General features: G+C 51.3%; 1 protein-coding gene across 6 annotated transcripts in view; it reads right to left on the bottom strand.

The window, feature by feature from the left end:
* The window catches only part of PRPSAP1 (phosphoribosyl pyrophosphate synthetase associated protein 1), a 35,425-nt gene that overhangs the window by 7,285 nt on the left and 7,701 nt on the right, over positions 1–20,439 (bottom strand). The window contains exons 1-8 of one of the 6 annotated variants that reach the window (XM_061455641.1): positions 17,861–17,967; positions 17,294–17,405; positions 8,014–8,066; positions 6,684–6,750; positions 2,854–3,026; positions 2,359–2,474; positions 1,621–1,676; positions 1,017–1,162 (exon numbers count right to left, since the gene is read on the bottom strand). In XM_061455641.1, the coding sequence (XP_061311625.1) occupies positions 1,017–1,162; positions 1,621–1,676; positions 2,359–2,474; positions 2,854–3,026; positions 6,684–6,750; positions 8,014–8,066; positions 17,294–17,405; positions 17,861–17,945 (808 nt within the window). In that variant the 5' untranslated portion in view covers positions 17,946–17,967. Of the gene's footprint in view, positions 1–1,016; positions 1,163–1,620; positions 1,677–2,353; positions 2,475–2,853; positions 3,027–6,683; positions 6,751–8,013; positions 8,067–14,823; positions 14,927–17,293; positions 17,406–17,860; positions 17,968–18,963; positions 18,983–20,439 lie in introns of those variants that run through there. The other 5 variants (XM_061455646.1, XM_061455642.1, XM_061455643.1 and 2 more) reach the window with 5 other exon arrangements.

Raw genomic sequence — 20,439 nt, 5'->3', positions numbered from 1 at the left:
CCAAAGCTCCACTGCCAAACCTCACCTGGTCCCCAAGGCCCAGCAGGGGTTTCCCCAGCAACATAAGCACTGTTTAACTGACTGTATTACAGTGAGTGATGATGGGGTAAGGTAAAACACCTGCAGTCCCACCTGCCTGCCCTTCACAACCTGCCCACAAACTGGCTGGATGCTCTCCCTGAACTTCAAGAGGAAACACTTAGCAACAGCCATAGCCACTGTTGGTATATGAAGCTTGGCTGCATGAGGGGTAGCTCCTCATCACACACAGCAGCTCACAGCTCTTCCCACCATCGCTTCTCAGCCACATTCACTGCACTCAGTTCCCGTCCCACCAATTTAAAAAGGCAAAACCTCTCCAAAGAGAGAGCTGGATTTTGGTTGCTGTGACTGCTGCTGTTGCAGGAACACAAGCAATCCAAAGGGGATGGCATTTCCTGGAACATAGGCATCCTCCTTTTGACTTTGCACTGTGCTCCCAAATCAGCAGCTTGCCAGCTGATGGCAAGAGCTGAGGAAGCAGAACAGCAATGCTCCTGCAGCCACACGAACCCCAAAACCTTGTCAGAACACACTGGAACACAATCATCTGGCTGCCAAGATGCAGATTTTCAGCAGCAGCAGGAGGGGAAGACAAAAGGTCAGCCTGCACGCTGGGGACAGCAGCCTCAGTGCCTATCCCCACATTAGTAACACTTCTGAATTTGTTTTCTGTTTCATGGGCTCAATGAGTTTTGCTGCTGAGCACTGTAAAAGCACCACCTTCAGCAGAGTTTGGTCAGTCTGGCAGCGTTAAGTGGGCACAGCCAAGGAGAACAAGACTGATGCTTTGCATGGTCAGAAAGAGTTCAATACAAACCCTCCCCTCTACCTTCTCCTGCAACTTGCCCATTTCAGCCTTCCCACTGGTCCAACTGCCATTAGGTTGGTTACAGCTACATGCCTAAACTAACAGCAGTTTCCCACCAAACTTCCCTCATTTTTGCCCACAGGAAAGCAGAGAAGCTCCATCTTACACGGCAGCTCCAGGCCAGGATGCACAGTTGCATTTTTGACCATGGGAGGGGAGTGACGTCCATCATCCATGTCCTGCTCTGTGCACTGAGCCTCCCCGTGGATCACTGCCAGTCCCAGCCGCAGCCTCTCAGCATAGGACTGAGCCCTGCAGGACAACCACAGCATGTCAGGAAGATGTTGGGCTGATGGAGCACACCTCTCCCAGACCCAACAGGGCGAGCAAAGGCTGCACATCTGTGGCTGATCCCCAGCAAGAAACTTCACCAGAAGCAAACTTAACACCCCAAAGCCCCCTTTGGCTGCAGCACAGGGGTCTCCTGCCCAGCCTCCATCTGCTAAATGCTCTCTGAGATGATCAGGCACTGTTGAAACTCATGCAGCAAATCTGATCCTAACCCCAGGTGAACCACCAGAGTTTGACCCCACAGGGCTGGGACTGCAAAATTCAGCTGCCCATCTGCACCACTACAGATGTTCATCCCATTTCCAGGCACAAGGGACTTCCAGACCAGACTGCTGACCCATGTGTGACCCTCCCATATTTCCATCAGCCCAGATTTTTTTCCAAGTTACTTTTAACCAGTCAGTAAAACATCCATTTACCTTTTAGCTGCATCAGGAGATTTGGCTACAATAACTGCATTTCTGTAGTCTGGAATCTGGATGTGATAAAAAGTTATTTAAGTAAAGATCTTATTGGTACAGGGTTGATACATGGATGAATAATCACGCCCCCTTCTCCTTCCCCAGACCCAAATCTTCATTCTGTGGCTAAAAACACAGACTGGTTTGGGTGGGAAAGGACCTTAAGATCCTCCAGTTCCAACCCCTGCAGCCAATTCTGTCTGGAGAAGGTTCCCCATATGGGGAAGCCTTAATCCCAACATGTGGGCATAAATCACCATCTTCTGCACATGGAAAATACAACCTCATGCCCTGGCCCAGCCCTGCTGTGCTCAGCATTCAGCATACTCAGCCTCAAAGTCAGCCAGTAATTCAGAGCAGCCAGACACCCACCACAGAACAAAGGGTGAGGGGAGGCAGTGGGACAGGATTTAAAAGGTGATCAGAGGCAGGAGGATGAAGAAGAGCTCTCAAATGGCACTGACTTTACAGAGAACAAGCTCATCTGATGGGCAAGAGTTTGGTTTCTACCCAGGTAGAATCATACAATAGAACATTTTCTCACTTGCCTAAGAAACATGCAACAGGTACCCCCCCTAAGAAAGAATTCAGTAACAGAACAACTGACCCAGCCTGACAACAAATTGCATAAGCAGAGGCCCAGTGCTGCTGGCACATTAAGACAAGTTGATATATATACAATGAGAGTAACCTCACTTCTTCCTGTATATATTGAAGCAAGAAAGGGGATGCTCTCAGGTTGTCTACTGGGAAGCTGAAGAAGCCTTGAATTTCCTTTTGATGAAGGTCCATTGTGATAATGTGTGTTAAACCTAAGGAAAAGAGGAAAGAAAGAAAGGAGATGAGTCCCACACAGCTAGAGATCCTCAATAGCTCCATTTCCAGACTATTTCAGCTATTACTCACACATGCCTTGTGCTAAAATAAGCATCAACAGGTTCATGTGAAGAGTTCCAAAGACATAAAGAGAACCAGGCCTGTGGTTAAGCCACAGCACTGGGCTGATGCTGTATTTCAACATGTCACTTCTAGGGCTGCTTCCCAGGTGTGAGTTACAAACAAATAACACTAAGCTGAAGAAAATGAATAGCCCAAAGCAGCTGGAGGGCTCAGCAGCATGTCCCAGCACTGGATGGGAGAACAGAAGGACAGACACCCTCCTGCCATGCTGCTGCTCTCTGTGACACCCACCTGCCTTGGCCAGCATGGAAGCCAGCAGCTTGCAGACTATAGAGCCCCTCTTCCTCATCTTGCTCTGTTTGCTGTAGGGGAAGTAAGGGATGACCCCAATGATGTTCCTGGCACAGGAAGTCTTCAGTGCATACGCCATGATCAACAGCTCCATGACAGCAGTGTTCACATCTCTAGAGTTAAAACCCATTCCAGATGTTAGTGCTTATCCAATGTAACTCCTTTTCCTTTGACACACCTCCTCTCACCAAACCTCCAAGCAAATAATGATACAGCTTATGCTAATGTATGCAAGACCTAGCTTGTGCTCACAGAGCTCCTTCTATTGTGCCACAGCACATTACAGTTGACTGTTACATGGACAGGACATGACTCCAGCACTCAAGAGCTGCGAGCAGAATTTGATCCTGTATCCTCACATGAGGTATATGATGATTTTGCTCCAACAGCACAACAAAAAAGGCTTTTTTCTTCATTTATGTTGGAACAAATGTCACTTCATACAGTGTACTTTGAAATAAAATAGTCTTTTAAAGCAGCAGCACACATGAAACCAACATGACTTCACCCTCGCTGGATTTATCAGTGTATCTTTAATGTAAGGCAGGTTAATTTTCTTGCATTTTGGAGCAGTACAAAGTCCAGATGCATCACCTGGGAAGAAGTCAGCGTCTCCATGCTATCATCTAGTGATGGAAGGAATGACAGCACAACAAATGCTGAACAACCTAAAACCCCCCTTTCAGTTGGCTTCTCCATGATGGTCGGACTTGATGATCTTAAAGGTCTTTTCCCACCAGCTGATGCTGCGATTCTATGGCTGCTGTGGCCCAGGAGGAGTGTAATAAGCTGCATTTTAATTTATTTTGAGAAGGGGGAAACAAAGCCAAGCCCTTTTAGTTCCTTAAAGCCAGCACCAAGAGACACTTTGTGCATCACCACAGAGTGATTCGAGCCCATTTGGGAACTGAAGAACACTTCAGAGAAGACAGAGGGCCAGCAATGCTCCTGCAATGCAGCCAGACCTGCTTGGGGGGTTTCAGCACAGCCAGCTCCACTTCCCAGCCTGGTCCCCAGGAGGACAGTGCTGGTGGTGGCTCAGCCAAGGAGCCCATGATGGCAGAGCAGGGCCTGACAGGGCCATCATTCCACAGAGCAGCAGAGGAATACACAGCATGGAGCAGCTCAGAGCTCTGCAGGGACACTGCTTGAGGTCCTCTTTTCCTCCTGACCACTGGGAACACCTTCCCCAAGAGTTTAAAGATCCCATTTTCCAAGCCTCAATATGTGGGACCCGTGACCAAGCTCTAGCCATTCCCATTTCCCCATTGCTCCCCCTTCCTTTGGGAATGAACTTCCACTTATACTTGTTTGGGAGCACTCTAGGTCTCTGTTCTCCCTCCCTCTGGCCCCACAACAGTATCCTTGACACACAGAAAGCTTTGTTAGCTCTGAAGCACCCAGCCAAGAATTACATAAAACATACCCCTGCCACACAGGACAACAAGCAAACAAAGGGCTGTTTCTTCCCTTTGGTGTTTCAGCTGTGCCAGTGAGGACGTGAGAGGAGAAAAAGATGCTACTATCAGTGTTATGTAAAAACAAACTGGACAAGTTTAAGCCTGCTTAAAGTTCATCCTGGAATTCAATCTTTTCCATCCCTGTTTTTGAAACTACTCTTGAAAAAGATGTATGTTCACATGGAAAGCAGATGGAGAACAAGACTGCTCCTGGGAGAAAAGAGTTACCACTGATGGCGAAAAGCACCTGCAGTCCTGCTGCTGCTGCGGGGCACTGGTGGCTCTGTCATAGAATCCCAGCCTGGTTTGGGTTGGAAGGGACCTTAAAGCTCCTTCAGCTTCAACCCCTGCCACATGCAGGGACACCTTCCACTAGAGCAGCTTGCTCCAAGCCCCTGTGTCCAACCTGCCCTTGAACACTGCCAGGGATGGGGCAGCCACAGCTTCTCTGGGCACCCTGTGCCAGCGCCTCAGCACCCTCACAGGCAGTAAAGAGCTTCTCCCTTATATCTAACCTGAACTTTCTCTGTTTCAGTTTGAATCCATCACCCCTTGTCACCACTGTCAGCTGGTTACCAGGACATTTAATGCCAGCTCTGCTTTCCCCCAAACCCCTCTCCAGCAGCCTGGAGCCTCCTCACTGCTCTCCATCCCTGCCCAAGCCCTCCCTGGAGATCCCTGTTCTCGGGGCTGAGCAAATGGCTGATGTGAAGCTGCAACAACCAGCACCAAGAGTCAGCCCTAAAAAGACTCATTTCCCTTTTAGTGTATCACTAAAGCACCAACTCTTTCATACTCTGCAGTATGAACTTGAGCTATTTGTTTGTCCCTCATCCAAATGCTAGTCCACACTTCACCACTCTTGGATAATACCTATCTTTGTAGCTTCTTCAGTTCTGCTCTGTGCTTTCTGCACAGTCAGCTTGCATCAAATATTCAGGTCTTTCTGCTCTCTCTCCATGCAGACTGTGAATTCACACTGCAGCATAACAAGGTTGTTTCCCCTCTCTACTTTCTTCCTACTAAGTCCCAAGATGTTGTTTGCTTTTCAAACCACTACTGAGTGTAGAAATCCTATTCTTACATTATTCAACACAGTTGCTGGTTTTACTCTAGTGAAACCCACTGCAAATCTGAGGTGCCCTTGAACCTGTCCTCTCAAGCAATGCAGCCAGCTACAGCTGCAGCAAAAACTAGCTGCATAACGGTAGGTCCTCACCTGAAAGGCTTTGAACATTTTGGCTAAAAAGGACCCATTTCTTCACCCACAACATTGAATTTAGTTTATGGATAAACAAGGGGATCAACAAGTTGAAAGCAGAGGAGATTCTCCCCTCCCAAAACTATTGCTGTCCCTAACTATGAGTTACCGGTCTTTGAACACCTTATCTGTTTCACTTTTAGAGCTCTCAGTTACAAGTTACTTCAGAGAGCTCTCTCATGAGGAACAACAGAAGGGCACTATTGACCTGAAACATAATCCTGCATCAGTGGAGTTTAGTTTGGAGGTTTAGCTGCTCCCTGAGGGAGGAAACACTTGGAGCATCTCTCTGGAAAGAGATGAGCCCTAGGAAGATATCTCAGCCTGCAAGAGGAATTCCAGGAGTGAGAAAGGTGATCTTATAGTCCTACTGATCTCTTTAACAACAGGCCAAACATTACCAAGAGGCTCCTTCCCACCACACAAGTGCTATCTCACTGCACTTTTCCTCAGACAGGGAGCAGCAAGGTTCCTGGGGGTAGCAGCTGGGTTTTTAGCTCCCTGCTTACTTGCAGCACCTCTTCTTCCTCTTACTTCAACGCTAGAACAGCCAAAAATAAAAGCCCAAAAGGGGCCAACATCAGTAAGACAAACTGAGCTCAGTTTCACACTATAGTGAAAGGGAGAGAGTAATGCAGCCTGTAATGGAAGCAATAGCTGCTGTTTGTTGCCGTCTCTGCTACTTGGTAATGGGAAGGCAGCGGAAAATCCACAGCTCAAAATGGAAATGCCAGTCAGGAATCACCAAGCAACTGAGCTGCAAGGACACACACAGCAAAGGTGTGTCACTTAGGGCAGGAATAAGCATGACTGGCTTCGAGTAACACACTTCAGCTAGTCGATGGGAAGTGTCTCAGTCTGCTGTGGCATAAGAGAGCCCCTGGGAATTTTAACAACTTAACACTATGTGGTATCTTAAATGTAAGTCAAAGCACTGGAAAGAGACTGGTTATCACACTAGCTAATGGCAAACAAACCCATGGAGCAACCTGCTGAACCAGAAGCTCAAAGCACACCCCAGCTGTAAAACTGAGCCACAGGTCGCTTACCTGGGGATTGTCTGTATGATGAAGATGTCCTGTCCCCGCACAGATTCCTTTATTTCAACTCTTGTTTCTGAAGAGGATTGAAAACACAGTCAGTTTTCTTTCCAGACATCACATTTCCAGTGATAACACACCATGTCTTAGCAGCATCTCCCCACTGGGCAGGGCAGATAAGGACTTGCTCCTTTGCCCTGCATGCACATACACCCTCTACACACACAGCCAAGTGGATTTTCCAAAGACTGTTAGTTGTATTCACAATGCAAACCCATGTAGAAGACAATTACCTAACTCTGAGTGAGAAAGAGCCTTTTCACTTCTCCTCACTGAGTGCTGGAAGCTGTCAATACCACATTCATTAGTGCACAATGAACCACCCAACACAACAACCTTCAGTACTCATGAAGGAGGCAACTCCTTCTGTGGCTTACCAAGGGGTCAGCCCAAGGCAACACCAGCAGCAGAGAGCTGGGAGAGCTCCCCAGTTTCACTACCAAGGTCAAGACATTTCAACACTGACATGTGCTGTGTCTCTGCTGAACACAATTCCTATAGTCCCAGACTGACATGCAAAAGCTGAGCTACAGAGCCAAAGTTTCCTTGAGGTGCCTGTCTTAACCACTCATTTCCCACATAGTTGTGAACTAAAGGGCAGGAATAAGTGAAAGGAGAGAAATAATCTACCCAGCTATAACTGCCTGGTCACTGGCAGTAACCTTAAGGGACTCTGCTCAGAGCAGGCTGTGCAGTGATGAATGTCTTCAGACCTTGCAGCAAGTGACCCGATTTAAAACTAACCCTAAAGGGTGAGGCCAACCCCACCAGAACCATGGCAGCTTATGCACCACGTAGCCCATTCTGGCTATAGGAGCAGCAGCACTATCACAGAATCCCAGACTGGTTTGGGTTGGAAAGGACCTTAAGAGCATCCAGTTCCAACTCCCTGCCACACGCAGGGACACCTCACACTAGACCATGCTGCTCAAGGCTCTGTCCAACCTGGCCTTGAACACTGCCAGGGATGGAGCATTCACCACTAGTCTGGGCACCCTGTGCCAGTGCCTCACCGCCCTCACAGGGAAGAGCTTCTGCCTAATGCCTGAGGTAGGACTCTCCTTCAGAGGAGATGGGCAGCCAAATGAGCAAGAGGAGAAAACAAGGAACACATTTAAATTGCTTTGTCTAGGGTCAGACATGAGGTTTAGCAGTGCCAGGAGCAGCAGTAACATCACAGCTGAATCACTGCTCTCATTAGCCAGGCTTAGCTGATGGAATGAGGCAGTATTCCTAACATTACCTCAAACCAGTTGCAAATAGTAACCATTTCTCTCACCTCCATTGGTTTCCTGGTACACCACAGACTTCCCCAGCTCAGCACCGAGACGCCTGCAGAGAAAAAGAGGAAATGAAAAATGCAGGAACCCAACATTCGTAATAACTCAGTTCATGATCCAGAGCAGAGACTGGACCAAACAGGACACACCAACACAGCACAGCATTGCCTCAGCCTGCAAAACCACTTCTGCTCCCCTTGCCCCAGGGTCTCCTTCCGACACCCCTGGGGAAGGCTGATGTGTGCTCACAGAGCCAGCCTTCTGTGACTGCCTCCTGACAGCAGAGGACACCTTGCAGGCCTCTGCAATGCCACCTTAGGTGGGTCTGTTGCAAAACTAAACATTAATGATTTACTCAGTTGCCATTCATCAAGTCTGAGTCACTTCTTTTTGACTCCCACATCTTGTATTTTTCCCCCAAAACCTTTCTTATGAAAAAACTCAGCTGATTGAAGAGATTTTAATGCCAAAAAAACCAAAAGGTTGCTGATTTTCTTTCAAATTACTCCTTCCTCCTCTCAAATGTTCAACCTACATCACTCATCACAACAAAGATCAGTCTCACATCCCCCCTCGCCCTCTCTTCAGGGCTCTGCTTGGTGGCCATGCCATGGATCAGGAAACAGTTTATGTCTGGAAAATGCCTTTATTCCACATGCCTGGAGAAGAGAAGCTGCGTGGAGACCTCAGAGCAGCTTCCAGTTCTGAAGGGGGCTACAAGGATGCTGGAGAGGGACTCTTCATCAGGGACTGCAGCGATGGGACAAGGGGTGATGGGTTTAAACTGAAACAGGGGAAGCCAAGGTTAAATATAAGGCAGAAATTCTTCCCTGTGAGGGTGCTGAGGCGCTGGCACAGGGTGCCCAGAGAAGCTGTGGCTGCCCCATCCCTGGCAGTGTTCAAGGTGAGGTTGCACAGGGCTTGGAGCAACCAAGTGGAAGGTGTCCCTGCCCGTGGCAGGGGGTTGGTACTTTTCGACCCAAACCAGACTGTGATCTATGAACATTACCATGGTAGTTTCTTGTCCGCATTCACTTGGACACAAGTGAATCAGGACTACCCCTAAATGAAGGGCCCACATCTGTCACTGGCTTTCCCCTACTCTACCACCTTCAGCAGTTGGTCTCTCTCCATCTCCTCAGCCACAGATGCAGCCTTGTATTCAACTGTTGCACAGATTTGGTTTTTCAGAAGCCAGTGAGTGGGACAGCCCCACACCGCACTCTGGCCACCCTGGCTTTGAGCCCACAAGCTAGAGGTCTCAGATGGAAGCTGGCCTGGAAATCACATCCAGGTCAGCTGCCATAACAGCTACTTCAATGCAATATGATGTATTTGCTTAGCTGGCCTCTAAGCATGTGTTTGGCACACACACATTCCTGATCCTTTGTCTGGCAGTACCTGTGGCAACGGCTGAGGTTGGTGAGTGAACTCCTATGTGGAGAATTGCCCATGTGAGGTTGGAAGCAGACTGGCCTGGGTACCAGCCGCAGCATCACCCAGGGGCCACGCAGCCCAGAGCAGACAAGTCACCCAAATCTCTATCAAGGGGGCTTCTCCCACCAGCCCTACATGGTTAAAACTCACAGCTGCAATACAGGCATCCTCAGTACCTTCAGTGTCTTCAACCAGAGCTGGCAGTTGGGCAACAAAAAAGCAAATCCAGGGAGGGAAACACAGTAAAGGTGATTTGCAGATGGGATCCTGCTGTCTTTCCCACGACAGTCAGGCATCTGCAACCACGAAGCTTTGGCCTTATCGCTGCCAAGGCGAAACCAGCTCAAGAATCACACACACAAAACAAACAGTGCATATGGGGAAACGTTTAGTGACTCACTCTTGTTCCTCCAGAACCACACAGCACGTCCCACAAGCTCCCTTTGGAGGCACGTGAGACCTGAGCTTACTGCAGACAGCACGTTCCTACCTCACTGCTGGGAGAAAGACTCCATTATTAACACTGTGCAATGCCTTTAGGCAAGCCTGCACCTTCACAGCAGGAAGGAAAGCTTCAAAACCAGCGCAGCCACACACATCACAGCAAAGCATCCCTTGGAAAGTAGTTTCAATGCTAAGCGATGGCAAACACGCACCACAGAGGTCTGTGATGCTCCAAACAGCCTCGAGTTGCACCAGGGAAGGGTTAGGCTGGATATTAGGAAAAATGTCTTCACCAAAAGGGTTATCCAGCACTGGAACAGGCTGTCCAGGGCCGTGGTGGAGTCACCATCCCTGGAGGGATTTAAAAAGACATGTTCAGTTCAAGGACAGGGAACTGCTTGAAAGAGTCCAGCGCGGAGCCACAAAGATGATTAAGGGAGTGGAACATCTGCCTTATGAGGAGAGGCTGAGGGAGCTGGGACTCTTTAGCTTGGAGAAGAGGAGACTGAGGGGTGACTCCATCAATGTTTACAAATATGTAAAGGGTGAGTGTCAGGATGATGGAGCTAGGTTTTTTTCAGTGATGTCCAGTGACAGGACAAGGGGCAATGGGTGTAAACCAGAGCATAGGAGGTTCCAAGTGAACATCAGGAACAATTTCTTTACTGTGAGAGTGACAGAGCACTGGAACAGGTTGCCCAGGGGGGTTGTGGGGTCTCCTACGTTGGAGATATTCAAGGCCCACCTGGACAAGTTCCTGTGTGATGTACTCTAGGTTACCCTGCTCTTGCAGGGGGGTTGGACTAGATGATCTTTTGAGGTCCCTTCCAACCCTTGGGATTCTGTGTGGTTCTGTGTAGATGTGTCCCTGAGGGACATGGTTTGGTGGTGGGCTTGGCAGTGCTGGACTTGATCTTAAAGGTCTTTTCCAACCTAACTGTTTCTATGATGTAGCTGGCAAGAAGAAACCAGAGGCCAGTGCTCCCCTGTTCAGGCTGCACAGCAGCGATGCAGCTTCTGTGCTGCTGAAACAAGAAAACAGAAAGGGAAGGTTGCTTTCCAATGGAAGGAGGGACACAAACAGCTCAGCTTGTCAAACCTGGCTGCAGACTTAAAGGAGTGAGCAGCAGTGGATTGCTCTGGTTGGACAATAAATCTCTCTCTCAATAAACCTCTGCTCCAGCTGCTGATGGCAACAAGAGGAGCAGCAATGGGAAAGATACAGCAGAAACTGCCCAGAAAGGTGCCAATCCACCTGACCTGCAGCACCCTGCAGATGACCAACAGGCAGCTCCACCAGTTCACCTTCCACCGAGTCCCTTCCTGAAGGCTTTGTGTGAGCTGAGGCTTCAGCCAACGAATGCACCTGATCAAACCTTCATTTATTTCCAAGGATACTATTGAAGCTCCTGTTGTAAAGCACCAAATTCCAGAGGACTTGCGTCAAAAGGGAGACTTGGCCAGAAGTCAAGGGCAGGGCAGGGCAGGGCCACAGCTACCACACAGCCTGGGAGCAACCCTTCCTTCCCATCACCTCTCCCTTTGCCTCCCTCCATTCCCAACTCTTTTCTCTCAAAGCCCTTCCCATGCAGAAGCTCCCAACCAGTCATTGCTTTAAGTGGTAGAGAAATTAAACTGACAGCAAGAACTCTGCCTGCATTCAGCTTCATGCCCAGCAGCACAGGGGCTGTCACTTGTCTGCAGGAAGATTCAGACTAGGAAAGAAAAGGCTGCACAAGCAACCCAGAGCACATAACCATGCAGATACAGCTTCTTCTGGGAAAAAGAGCTCTTCAGGTCCTGCAGATAAATCACATCTTCAAGCCAAATGATTTCCATTGACCAAAGCCCTGCTGGGTGCTGCAGTATTTGCCCACAGGGAGTTGGAGGCTTTTGCCAACACCAAAGTGTTTGAGGCCAAAATCTCACTTGTTAACCAGCCCCATGTAGACATATGAGTACATATTTACTTCTGGAAGCTCCCTTCTCCATCCAAGTGAGACAGAAACTCAGTTTAGTGCTGGTTTAGGTTTCAAAAGCAGCAATGTGCACACAGAGCCCCAGCACAGAGGGCTGAGATCAAAGTGTTACTACACCAGGCTGCTCCCAGCTTTTGAAGTCCATAATGCCAGCTCAGTGCAAGCTATCCCAGTATGACCACTCACTTGCTCGCTCCTCACTGCTGTCCTCACATCAGCTCCATCACTAAAGTGACTCCTCTAGGACCTGATGGCATCTAAGAGAAAAGTTCTCATTACAGCTTTAAAAAACCTGCTCAGAACAGCTGACTGATCTGGAATCTCTCTCTCTGTAAAGTTGTCCTCTGCAGTCTCACCACATGCCAAGAGGATATTAAGCTGTGGCTACAGGAGTGTTTAGAAAATGTCTCAAATTCACAGCCTCAAAGTGCACAGCTCAGCAATCACCTACACCTCAATGAGGAAATGACATAGGAAACTAGGAGCCTGTATGAGACTGTACTTTAAAATGCTTCTCTGAAGCCTGTCAAAAGCAACTGTACCAGGCTCCAGACAGAGAGGACAGGCGGTTAAGAGAGACGTGATGCTCAGCTGAATTACCATTCAAGGGGGAAGTGCACTTGCAGGATTTCATGCCACCAGAGCATGTCTCAGTACTGCTGGGAAGGGTGCTCAGGTTGCATTTCCTTCTCCCCTCTTTGACAAGCACCAAAAGACATTTGGAAAGTCATCTCCAAAGGATGCTTCCAGCTCAGAGTGCAAACATGAAATCTGAAGAGAAATCTGCACACAGAGAAAGCCCTTTATTTTAGCAATATCCTCTACATTACAAACACTGTCACAGGTCACAGTTCTGCAAGCACCTGACTCTCCCCACACCTCCAGCCTCCACCAACTGCTGCAGATCCAGAAGGAGCTGGAGCTGAGAGCAGAGGATCTGCTCCATGCTTAACCATGGCCACAGCCTGACTTTGAGTCACTTTCCAAACTCGAGCAGATCTTTATTTAAAGGTCAGACATCTCATCCAGCAAGCACAATGCAGCTCTGGGGTGTATTTCCTAATCTCCCACTACAAAAAACAAGCCAGGAAAAGGGAAAGGAAACTGCAGCTTCCTGGACACAACAGTTTGTTCAGAGAGCCTTAGAACTACCCCAGTTCTCCTTCACCTCTCTCCATCCACCCATCACAATTGGATACTTGAAGAATAATCCCTGCTGCTCATCTGCGACTTGCACCCTGAGCCATGCAGCACTTGCATCACCCGTTCCAGCCATGCCACAAGCCATGAAGCTGAACTATGGGCAAATACCACACAGATTTTCCTCTACTTCTACCAGAATACTCCTTGGGAAGTCAGTCTGCTCAGCACATTACCTGCCCAAGCTGCACAGAACATCTCAAAGCCCAACTGCTCCATGCACACCCTTCTCCAGCACTGTTCCCCTCCTGTAACCCTCTCCAACTATACTACTTTTTAGCTGGTTATCTTTGACCCCTTTCCAAAACCTTTTGATGCAGTTTCACCCTGTAGTATCCATTAGCTTCCTGGCACAGAGCTGCATCTTCTGAGGTGGAGAAGAGCTCATGCCACCTCTTCTCCTCCCTTAGCACCACACAAGAGCTCTTTCCTGAAGGCAGGAACCATGTTTGGAGATGGAAAGAGCAGCATCACAAGGGGATCTGAAGGATTAAGTGACTCCCCTGTGTCATCCTAAGAGCAATGTCAACCTTCCTCATTAGGCCATTTCTCCATCCCATGAGAACTCCTTTAGCTGAGGGGATTGCTGCAAGTACTCCTGATACACTGTCCCTTCCAAAACCAAGGCTCACCTCCTGTTCATCCATAAAAACCATCACCCTGTTGCAGCATTGGGTACGCAACTTCCTACAACCAGAGATTAGAACACAAGGCTCCATCTTTCCCTCATCACTCCACGTTGTTTAGGCTCACAGCCTTGCTTTTATCTTCAGATCACCAGCATTTCCCATTGCTACCAACCAAATGATTGTCTAGAATACTCCCATCCACAGCCTGCAGGGAGTTTACCACAGTATCACTATGCAGGAACACTGGGGAAGCATTAGCAAGCTTCAACCAGCAAATCTCTCCAACCCAAACGCACCAGCAGGGAGTGGAATGTAGTGTTTGCACCCTGCTAACCACACACTGCAGTCAGAGGGAGATCTAAATGCATCTGTTAGACTCTGGAGATCTAAGCAAACTTTTGCTAGACCTCCTCCCTACCCCAGGAGCACACAGGCCCATTAGGGATCAGGAGAGGTCCAGAAATTAGCTGTCTTCCCTGTAAAAGCAGCTTTTGATCATGTGCAAAGTGTCCTAATTGCAGTAGGAATTTTCTTTCCATGAGGGAATTAAAAATCATCGCTCTTAATTTCTAGGATACAAGTAAACATATGGATTTATTTATGCTTCAGTGGTCCTAAGTCTAAGGAGCATCTCTACCATCTAAAGTTTCAGAAGGCATCTGGCTCTCACAAACCAGCACCATCTCCTCTCCCTGGCATGGCTACAGAAACAAGAGCTCTGAAAGCTCAGAGCTGGACTATCCCTTTAGTCACCCATCCCCTAACCAGACAAGAATCACACTGGGAAATGGCAGAGATCAGAACTCTACACTCAGAGCCTGAATCAAAAGCAGCCCTGGAAGTTCTGTATTAAAAGAAGTGAGGAGATGGAACAGCTTTCACAGGTTTATGTCCCACTGCTCCTCCCCAGGCTTGAGAGGTCAAAAAAGGCTAAGCCAGGACTCCTCAAGTGTCATTTTCACCATCACACGTACAAGCAAAGAGCAACAGAGCCTCAGACCAGTGCCCCCAGGGGCCCTACTCCTAATATTGTGTGTTGTTTTAAAGTTCTTTTACTACTTAAACTAAAGGCCATAAAAAAACTTTAAAAAGCACGCACAATATTAGAGGACACACTCACCCTTCTAAGACTGCTCCAACTCAATTAAAAGGCTCAACTGAACTCCCCAGCAAAGCACAGGCTGGGATGGGACATGGTGGCAAAGGCAGCAGTCACGCAGCTTTTGCAACCTGAAAAAACAAGGAATGCATTACAAAGGTGTAGAAACAGTCCCTGAGCTCCAAGGGAGGTCAGAGCCAAACTACTCAACAAGATGCTAAGAACACCTTTATTTTGGAGAGACTTTTTACTGCGACCAGATCCCAACTAGTCACAGAGTCATGGAATAGTTTGTGTTGGAAGGGACCCTAAAGCTCATCCAGTTCCAACCCCCTGCAATGGACAGGGACACCTTCCACTAGAGCAGCTTGCTCCAAGCCCTTGTGTCCAACCTGGCCTGGAACACTGCCAGGGATGAGGCAGCCACAGCTTCTCTGGGCACCCTGTGCCAGTGCCTCAGCACCTTCACAGGGAAGAACTGCCTTATCTCCAACCTGAACTTCCCCTGTTTCAGTTTGAACCCATCACCCCTTGTCCCATCACTACAATCCCTGATGAAGAGTCCCTCTCCAGCAACCTTGTAGCTCCCTTCAGACACTGGAAGCTGCTCTGAGGTCTCCACACAGCTTCTCTTCTCCAGTCTGAACAGCCCCAACTTCCTCATCCTGTCTTCCTACGGGAGATGCTCCAGCCCCTGATCATCCTTGTGGCCTCCTCTGGGAGGAGGATGATTCCACGTCTTGCACTTCCTCTCCAACAAAACCTCATCCCCATATTCTCATCCTTCACACCTTCCCATTTTAGCTCAGTCATTGCTCCCAGTTTACAGCTGTATGTCCCCAAGCCCCAGTTTCAGCAGTAGCTGTGCAGCACACTGCCATGCTCACACCACCACCCGTGCATCCCAACTCCTCACTGGTGTTAGAACCAAGGTGAGAAGCCCCCATCTCCTCTATTAGCAGTTTACTTCATGAAGGACAGCCGGGAGGTCACTGCCTGGATCCTGCTGTCACTCAGAGCATCACTGAGCACCCTGCAGAGGGTTCCATCCGCACATGGTACAGCCATGGCCTGGGGAAGCCCATTCCCTGCCTCTTCTCATTACATCTGTTTAAAAACGGAGTTATTTTTAGAGACGAAGAGCAAAGAATAAAGATTGGCCCTTTGCTCCTTCAGTCCTGAGAGCACAGAGCTCATGAAGGTCTACTCACCCCCAGGGGACTTCTGTTATGTTCTGTGTTCACGTAACAGGACAAGTCCTGTAAAACCGTGTCCCATCTGTTGCAGCAAAACTTACTTTTTTTAGACATTTTATTTCCAGAGTTGTGTCAGTGCCAGAACTGACCAAAAAGAGGAAAAGTACATGAACCAAAAAAATGCTTTCCACTCCCAAACAAGAGGAAACCTCCCTGACTCACATATAATGAAGCCCATCGCTATTATCCAACATGCATCCCATCAATGCTAGCAATCCCAGCCAGACAGCCAAGTCAGCTTCATGGAGATAATCTGTTTATTAAAGTAGCTGGACAAACAGCACAATGCTCTTGTGCTTAAGGTAACAGCACACCTCTCTTTAGTAACGTTCACGATATAAGCACCCCTTGGAGATGGATCAGCCACCAGTTGCCTCTGGTTTGCTCTACTGCAGCAAACACACACTGAGCCCCCTCAATTTTGGGAGCAGCTTTCTATGAACTGTAGCTATGACACAGAAAGGAAATTCAAGTCCAGCTTTAGGATGGCAGCTCCCCAAACCACAGATGCCTGTCTCAGAAAAGCCCCTTCAGCTGGGAGTCTTAAGCCCCAGTTTGAACCAAACTAATCCAAAGCAGAAAATCAAGTGTCGGGGGGGACTCAGTGCTCCTCTATGCACAAGAGCCCCGTTCTGGAGTCAGCTGTTACACCCTCATCCAATGCATCCAAACTCTGCCCTAACTGATGGGCTGAGAAACAAGGAGCACACTTCTATCTCTGAACTAAAGCCTCCTTTGTGAGCATGTGATGCCCACCTCTCCCACCCCACCAAGATCCACGGTGCTTGGTGCAACCGCTGCTGTTGCACCAAGGTGCACTCACGCCACGCTCAGCACACCCCAAAGCAGTGAAGCTGTTGGGCAAACAAGGTCAGCAGCCTGTGCCCGTGAAAGGCAGCAGAGAGAGCTCCGAGCATCCCCCAAGCCAGTCAAAACGCTTTCTGAGGTTTGCTCGGCCATGCTGCGCTTCCTCCCTTCCCAAAAGTAACAGCCTCGGCTGCACCCTGGCCTTTCCAGCCCTGAAATGGATGTCAAAGACACCAGAGTGTTCAAACGGAGCTACCGGCAGGGATGAGCTGGTGCTGAGGAGAAGGGCAGAGCTCCTGGAGGCTCCCAGCGCAACCCCTCTGCAGCAACGGTGCCTGCAGCAGCCGCCTGCGGCTGGGGAAGGAGGGAGGACGCCAACAGCCTGCCCGGAGGAGCGCGGGGAGAAACTTGCACGAAAGGGAACTTACTCCGTGATCCGCTTCGCCAGCTCAGTGGAGGCTGCCGTGGAGTTGGCCGAGAAGACCCGGTAGCCGCTTCTGGCCGCGTTCATCGCCACAGAGTCATGCGAGCCCCGCGGAGCTCGGAAGTGAGAGAAAACAGATTTGTAAGGCAACAAGAGCTTCCGTGGCATCCTTTTCTTCCTCTCCGCCACGATCACCGCCCCTTAAAGGGGTGGGGAAGAGGGAGGAGGAGAAGGAGAGCCCTCCCGCTACCTGCGGCCTTGCTGATCCATTCCCGTGGCAAAGTGTGAAAGGGGAGGTGGAAATACAGCTATTAAAATGGAGCAGCAACGGGGCGGGGGGATATGGGGGGGAAGGGAGGGAGCGTTGCCTGCAGAGCGAACCCCAACCCAAACCCGCCCTCATGCACCGGGGAAGAACACTCCCCGGAATGGGGGGACCAAGGCAGAGAGAGGGTTCCTTGGGAAGGCGGCGTGTGGAAGGGGCACGGGCAGGTGGAAGGGGGGAGCCGGAAGGAGGGGGGGGGGGGTAAGGGGTCCCTAAGAGGCCGGGGGGGGCCCTCCCACTCCCTACCCAGCCAAGCGGGTTCCGCCACCGGCCAGACCGCCCTTCCCCTCAGCAGCCATCTTCCCGCGGCAGAGACCGCCCCCGCTGCCATCTTAGGTGAGGGCACAGCGGCCTCGCTGCCCCTCACAGCGGGACACGGCTACCAGCTCCTGCCCGGGAAGCGCCGGTACCTGAGGAGAAGGCGTGAGGGCGGTGAACACTCCCCCTGCTCAGGCCGGGGAGCGCTGCCCGCTCCCGGCGCTGCTAACAGCGCGACCGCTCCTGCCCGCGGCAGCTTCACTTGCCCGCGCCTAAGATGGCGGCCCGGCGGAAGCGCTGTGGCGGCGCTCTAGCCTCGCTCTATGGCAGGCGGGGGCGGGCTGCGGCGGCGCTCTAGCCTCGCTCTATGGCAGGCGGGGCGGGAGGCCGTGCTCTGCGCCGGGGGCTCTCCCCTCAGCGGCCCATGGCGGGGATGGCGGCCCTGAGGGGGCAGTGCTGGCGCTCAGCCCGCTCTCGGCACCGCCTCCCAAGGGAACACGCTCTGTCAGGCTGCCCGAGGGCCTCCGGGCTCGTTGGATGTGAGGGCGAAGTCCGTCGCCGGGTACAGGCGCTGAAGGAGTCGTGGAAGCGGAGCACTCGTGCCCCAGCCCGTGGGGCAGAGGCCTGTGCTGGCCCCCCCGGACCCGGCGAGTGTGCTCGGCATCGGCGGGACGGCCAACGGCGGGAGCTGCATCGGCGGGACACGGCCTCGTTCTGCTGGAGGGAGAGGCCTTTCCAGGCACTGCAGAGGTGGCATCGCCTGACGGAAGGGGAGGAAGTCAGGACATGGGGCTGCAGTCAGGACACGGAGCTGCAGTTGAGGACACGGGGCTGCAGTCAGGGCATGGGGCTGCAGTGAGGACATGGGGCTGCAGTGAGGACATGGGGGCTGCACTCAGGGCATGGGGGCTGCAGTCAGGACATGGGGGCTGCAGTGAGGGCATGGGGCTGCAGTCTGGATATGGGGCTGCAGTCAGGACCTGGGGCTGCAGTCAGGACATGGGGCTGCAGTCAGGGCATGGGGCTGCAGTCATGACATGGGGCTGCAGTCAGGGCATGGGGGCTGCAGTCAGGGCATGGGGGCTGCACACCTCCATGGCTCAGCAGTGACCCCACTGCTCTGGTGCACGTGTGTGTGACACAAGCAATGCCTCCAGCCACAGCTCCTGTCAGAAACATTCCATGCTTGGCTGGGAGCTGCAGCGTTGCTGTCAGTCCTCCTCAGCTGAACACTTCATTAAAGGTTGGCTCTCTCCAGCCCTTGTTAAGATGCAGCATCCTCAATGCAAACGAGAGAGAAATGCATTTGTATGCACTGCCCGAGCACCAGGGTGGAACGTTTCAACTCCCCCCAGCATCCCTCAAAACCACCACCTCAAAACCTACCTGATGAAGCCTCCCAAGCTGCAGGATCCATTTGCTGGGGGGCACAGATACCCCCTCATGGGCACCCCAACCCAGGCTCTCCCTCACCTTCATTCAGAGTTGTGTTTAGTGATGGCTGCTGCTGCCCTGCACCATCACAGCACCCAGCTTCACCCATCACAAGCAGCTGGCTTTGTCCTTCTAAAGGAAGGAGGTGAAAAAGGGAACCCTTTGGGTGGGCACAGGCTATTTCTATGGTGTAGAAGCTGGCTGAGTGCTGAGGGCTCCCCTGCTCCCACCAGGGAAATGGCAGCTCCCGGGGGAGCAGCGGCCCCCCAAGGGATGGGGACAGCTGGGCCAAACCCTGAGCAGCACCCAGGCAGGGGGAGCAAGGAGGGACAGACCCCAAGAGCAGGGAGGGGGACCCAGCACCTCTGCAGGGTGCTCAGCTCCAGCACGGGGATTTACTGCTGCCCTCCTCCAGAGCGCTTCCCTCCTGGCCTGCCAGCCATCAGGTGTGCCGGAGCAGGAGCAAGGGCTCGTTCACTCCGTCCCACCCGCGGCCGGCTCGCTCCTCCCTCGGCAGCGCAACACAGCAGCCCAGTGCTGATGCTGGGGCCTCTGCTTCAGCTCCATCCTCCCGCTGCCTCCTGGGATGCTCAGAGCCACGCAGCGGGGATGGATCCCACACGGTGGGGTTGGGATCGGCCCCGTGGAGCTGAGATTGTGGCTGTTATCACTACAGCAGCCAGCCTTTCTCCGGGAAAAGGGAGCCGGGGGTTCCCCTGACAGTCCCACCTGCCTTTACAGCCGGGCAGAGGAGAAAGGAGCCCTTGTTAACTTGGGGAGCAAAGAGTATCCCAGCTCCTGGCATGCTCAGAGGCAGCAGAGCCCTCCGCCCGGAGCATGGCAGAGAGCAAGGCCTGACAGTGCTTCATTATTCCATTATCAGAGGGCAGATTAGGAGGGCGGGTCAGGGAACAGCGCCGGCTTTAGGCGGGTTTAGCTCCTTTGGAAAGGCTTATCCAGGCTCAGCCTCCCTCGCTGCCGTGTTCTGAGCTGAGGGGCTTGAGCAGTGCTCAGGGAAGGGGTGGGCAGGGGGGGTCACAGCCAAGAAAGGGTCCATCCGGGAGGCTGCGATACCCAAACCCAGCGTTATACACTGAGTGTCAGCCCCCAGCGAGGGCGGCTTCTCAGCTCTG

This window comes from Pezoporus flaviventris, unplaced genomic scaffold, assembly GCF_033815535.1.
Source record: "Pezoporus flaviventris isolate CSIRO_AGI_PZ_B2104156 unplaced genomic scaffold, CSIRO_AGI_Pfla_v1 ptg000020l, whole genome shotgun sequence".
Classification (NCBI taxonomy): domain Eukaryota; kingdom Metazoa; phylum Chordata; class Aves; order Psittaciformes; family Psittacidae; genus Pezoporus; species Pezoporus flaviventris.
The sequence above is the reverse complement of the archived record's forward strand: the minus strand, read 5'-3'. Positions and strand labels throughout refer to the sequence as shown.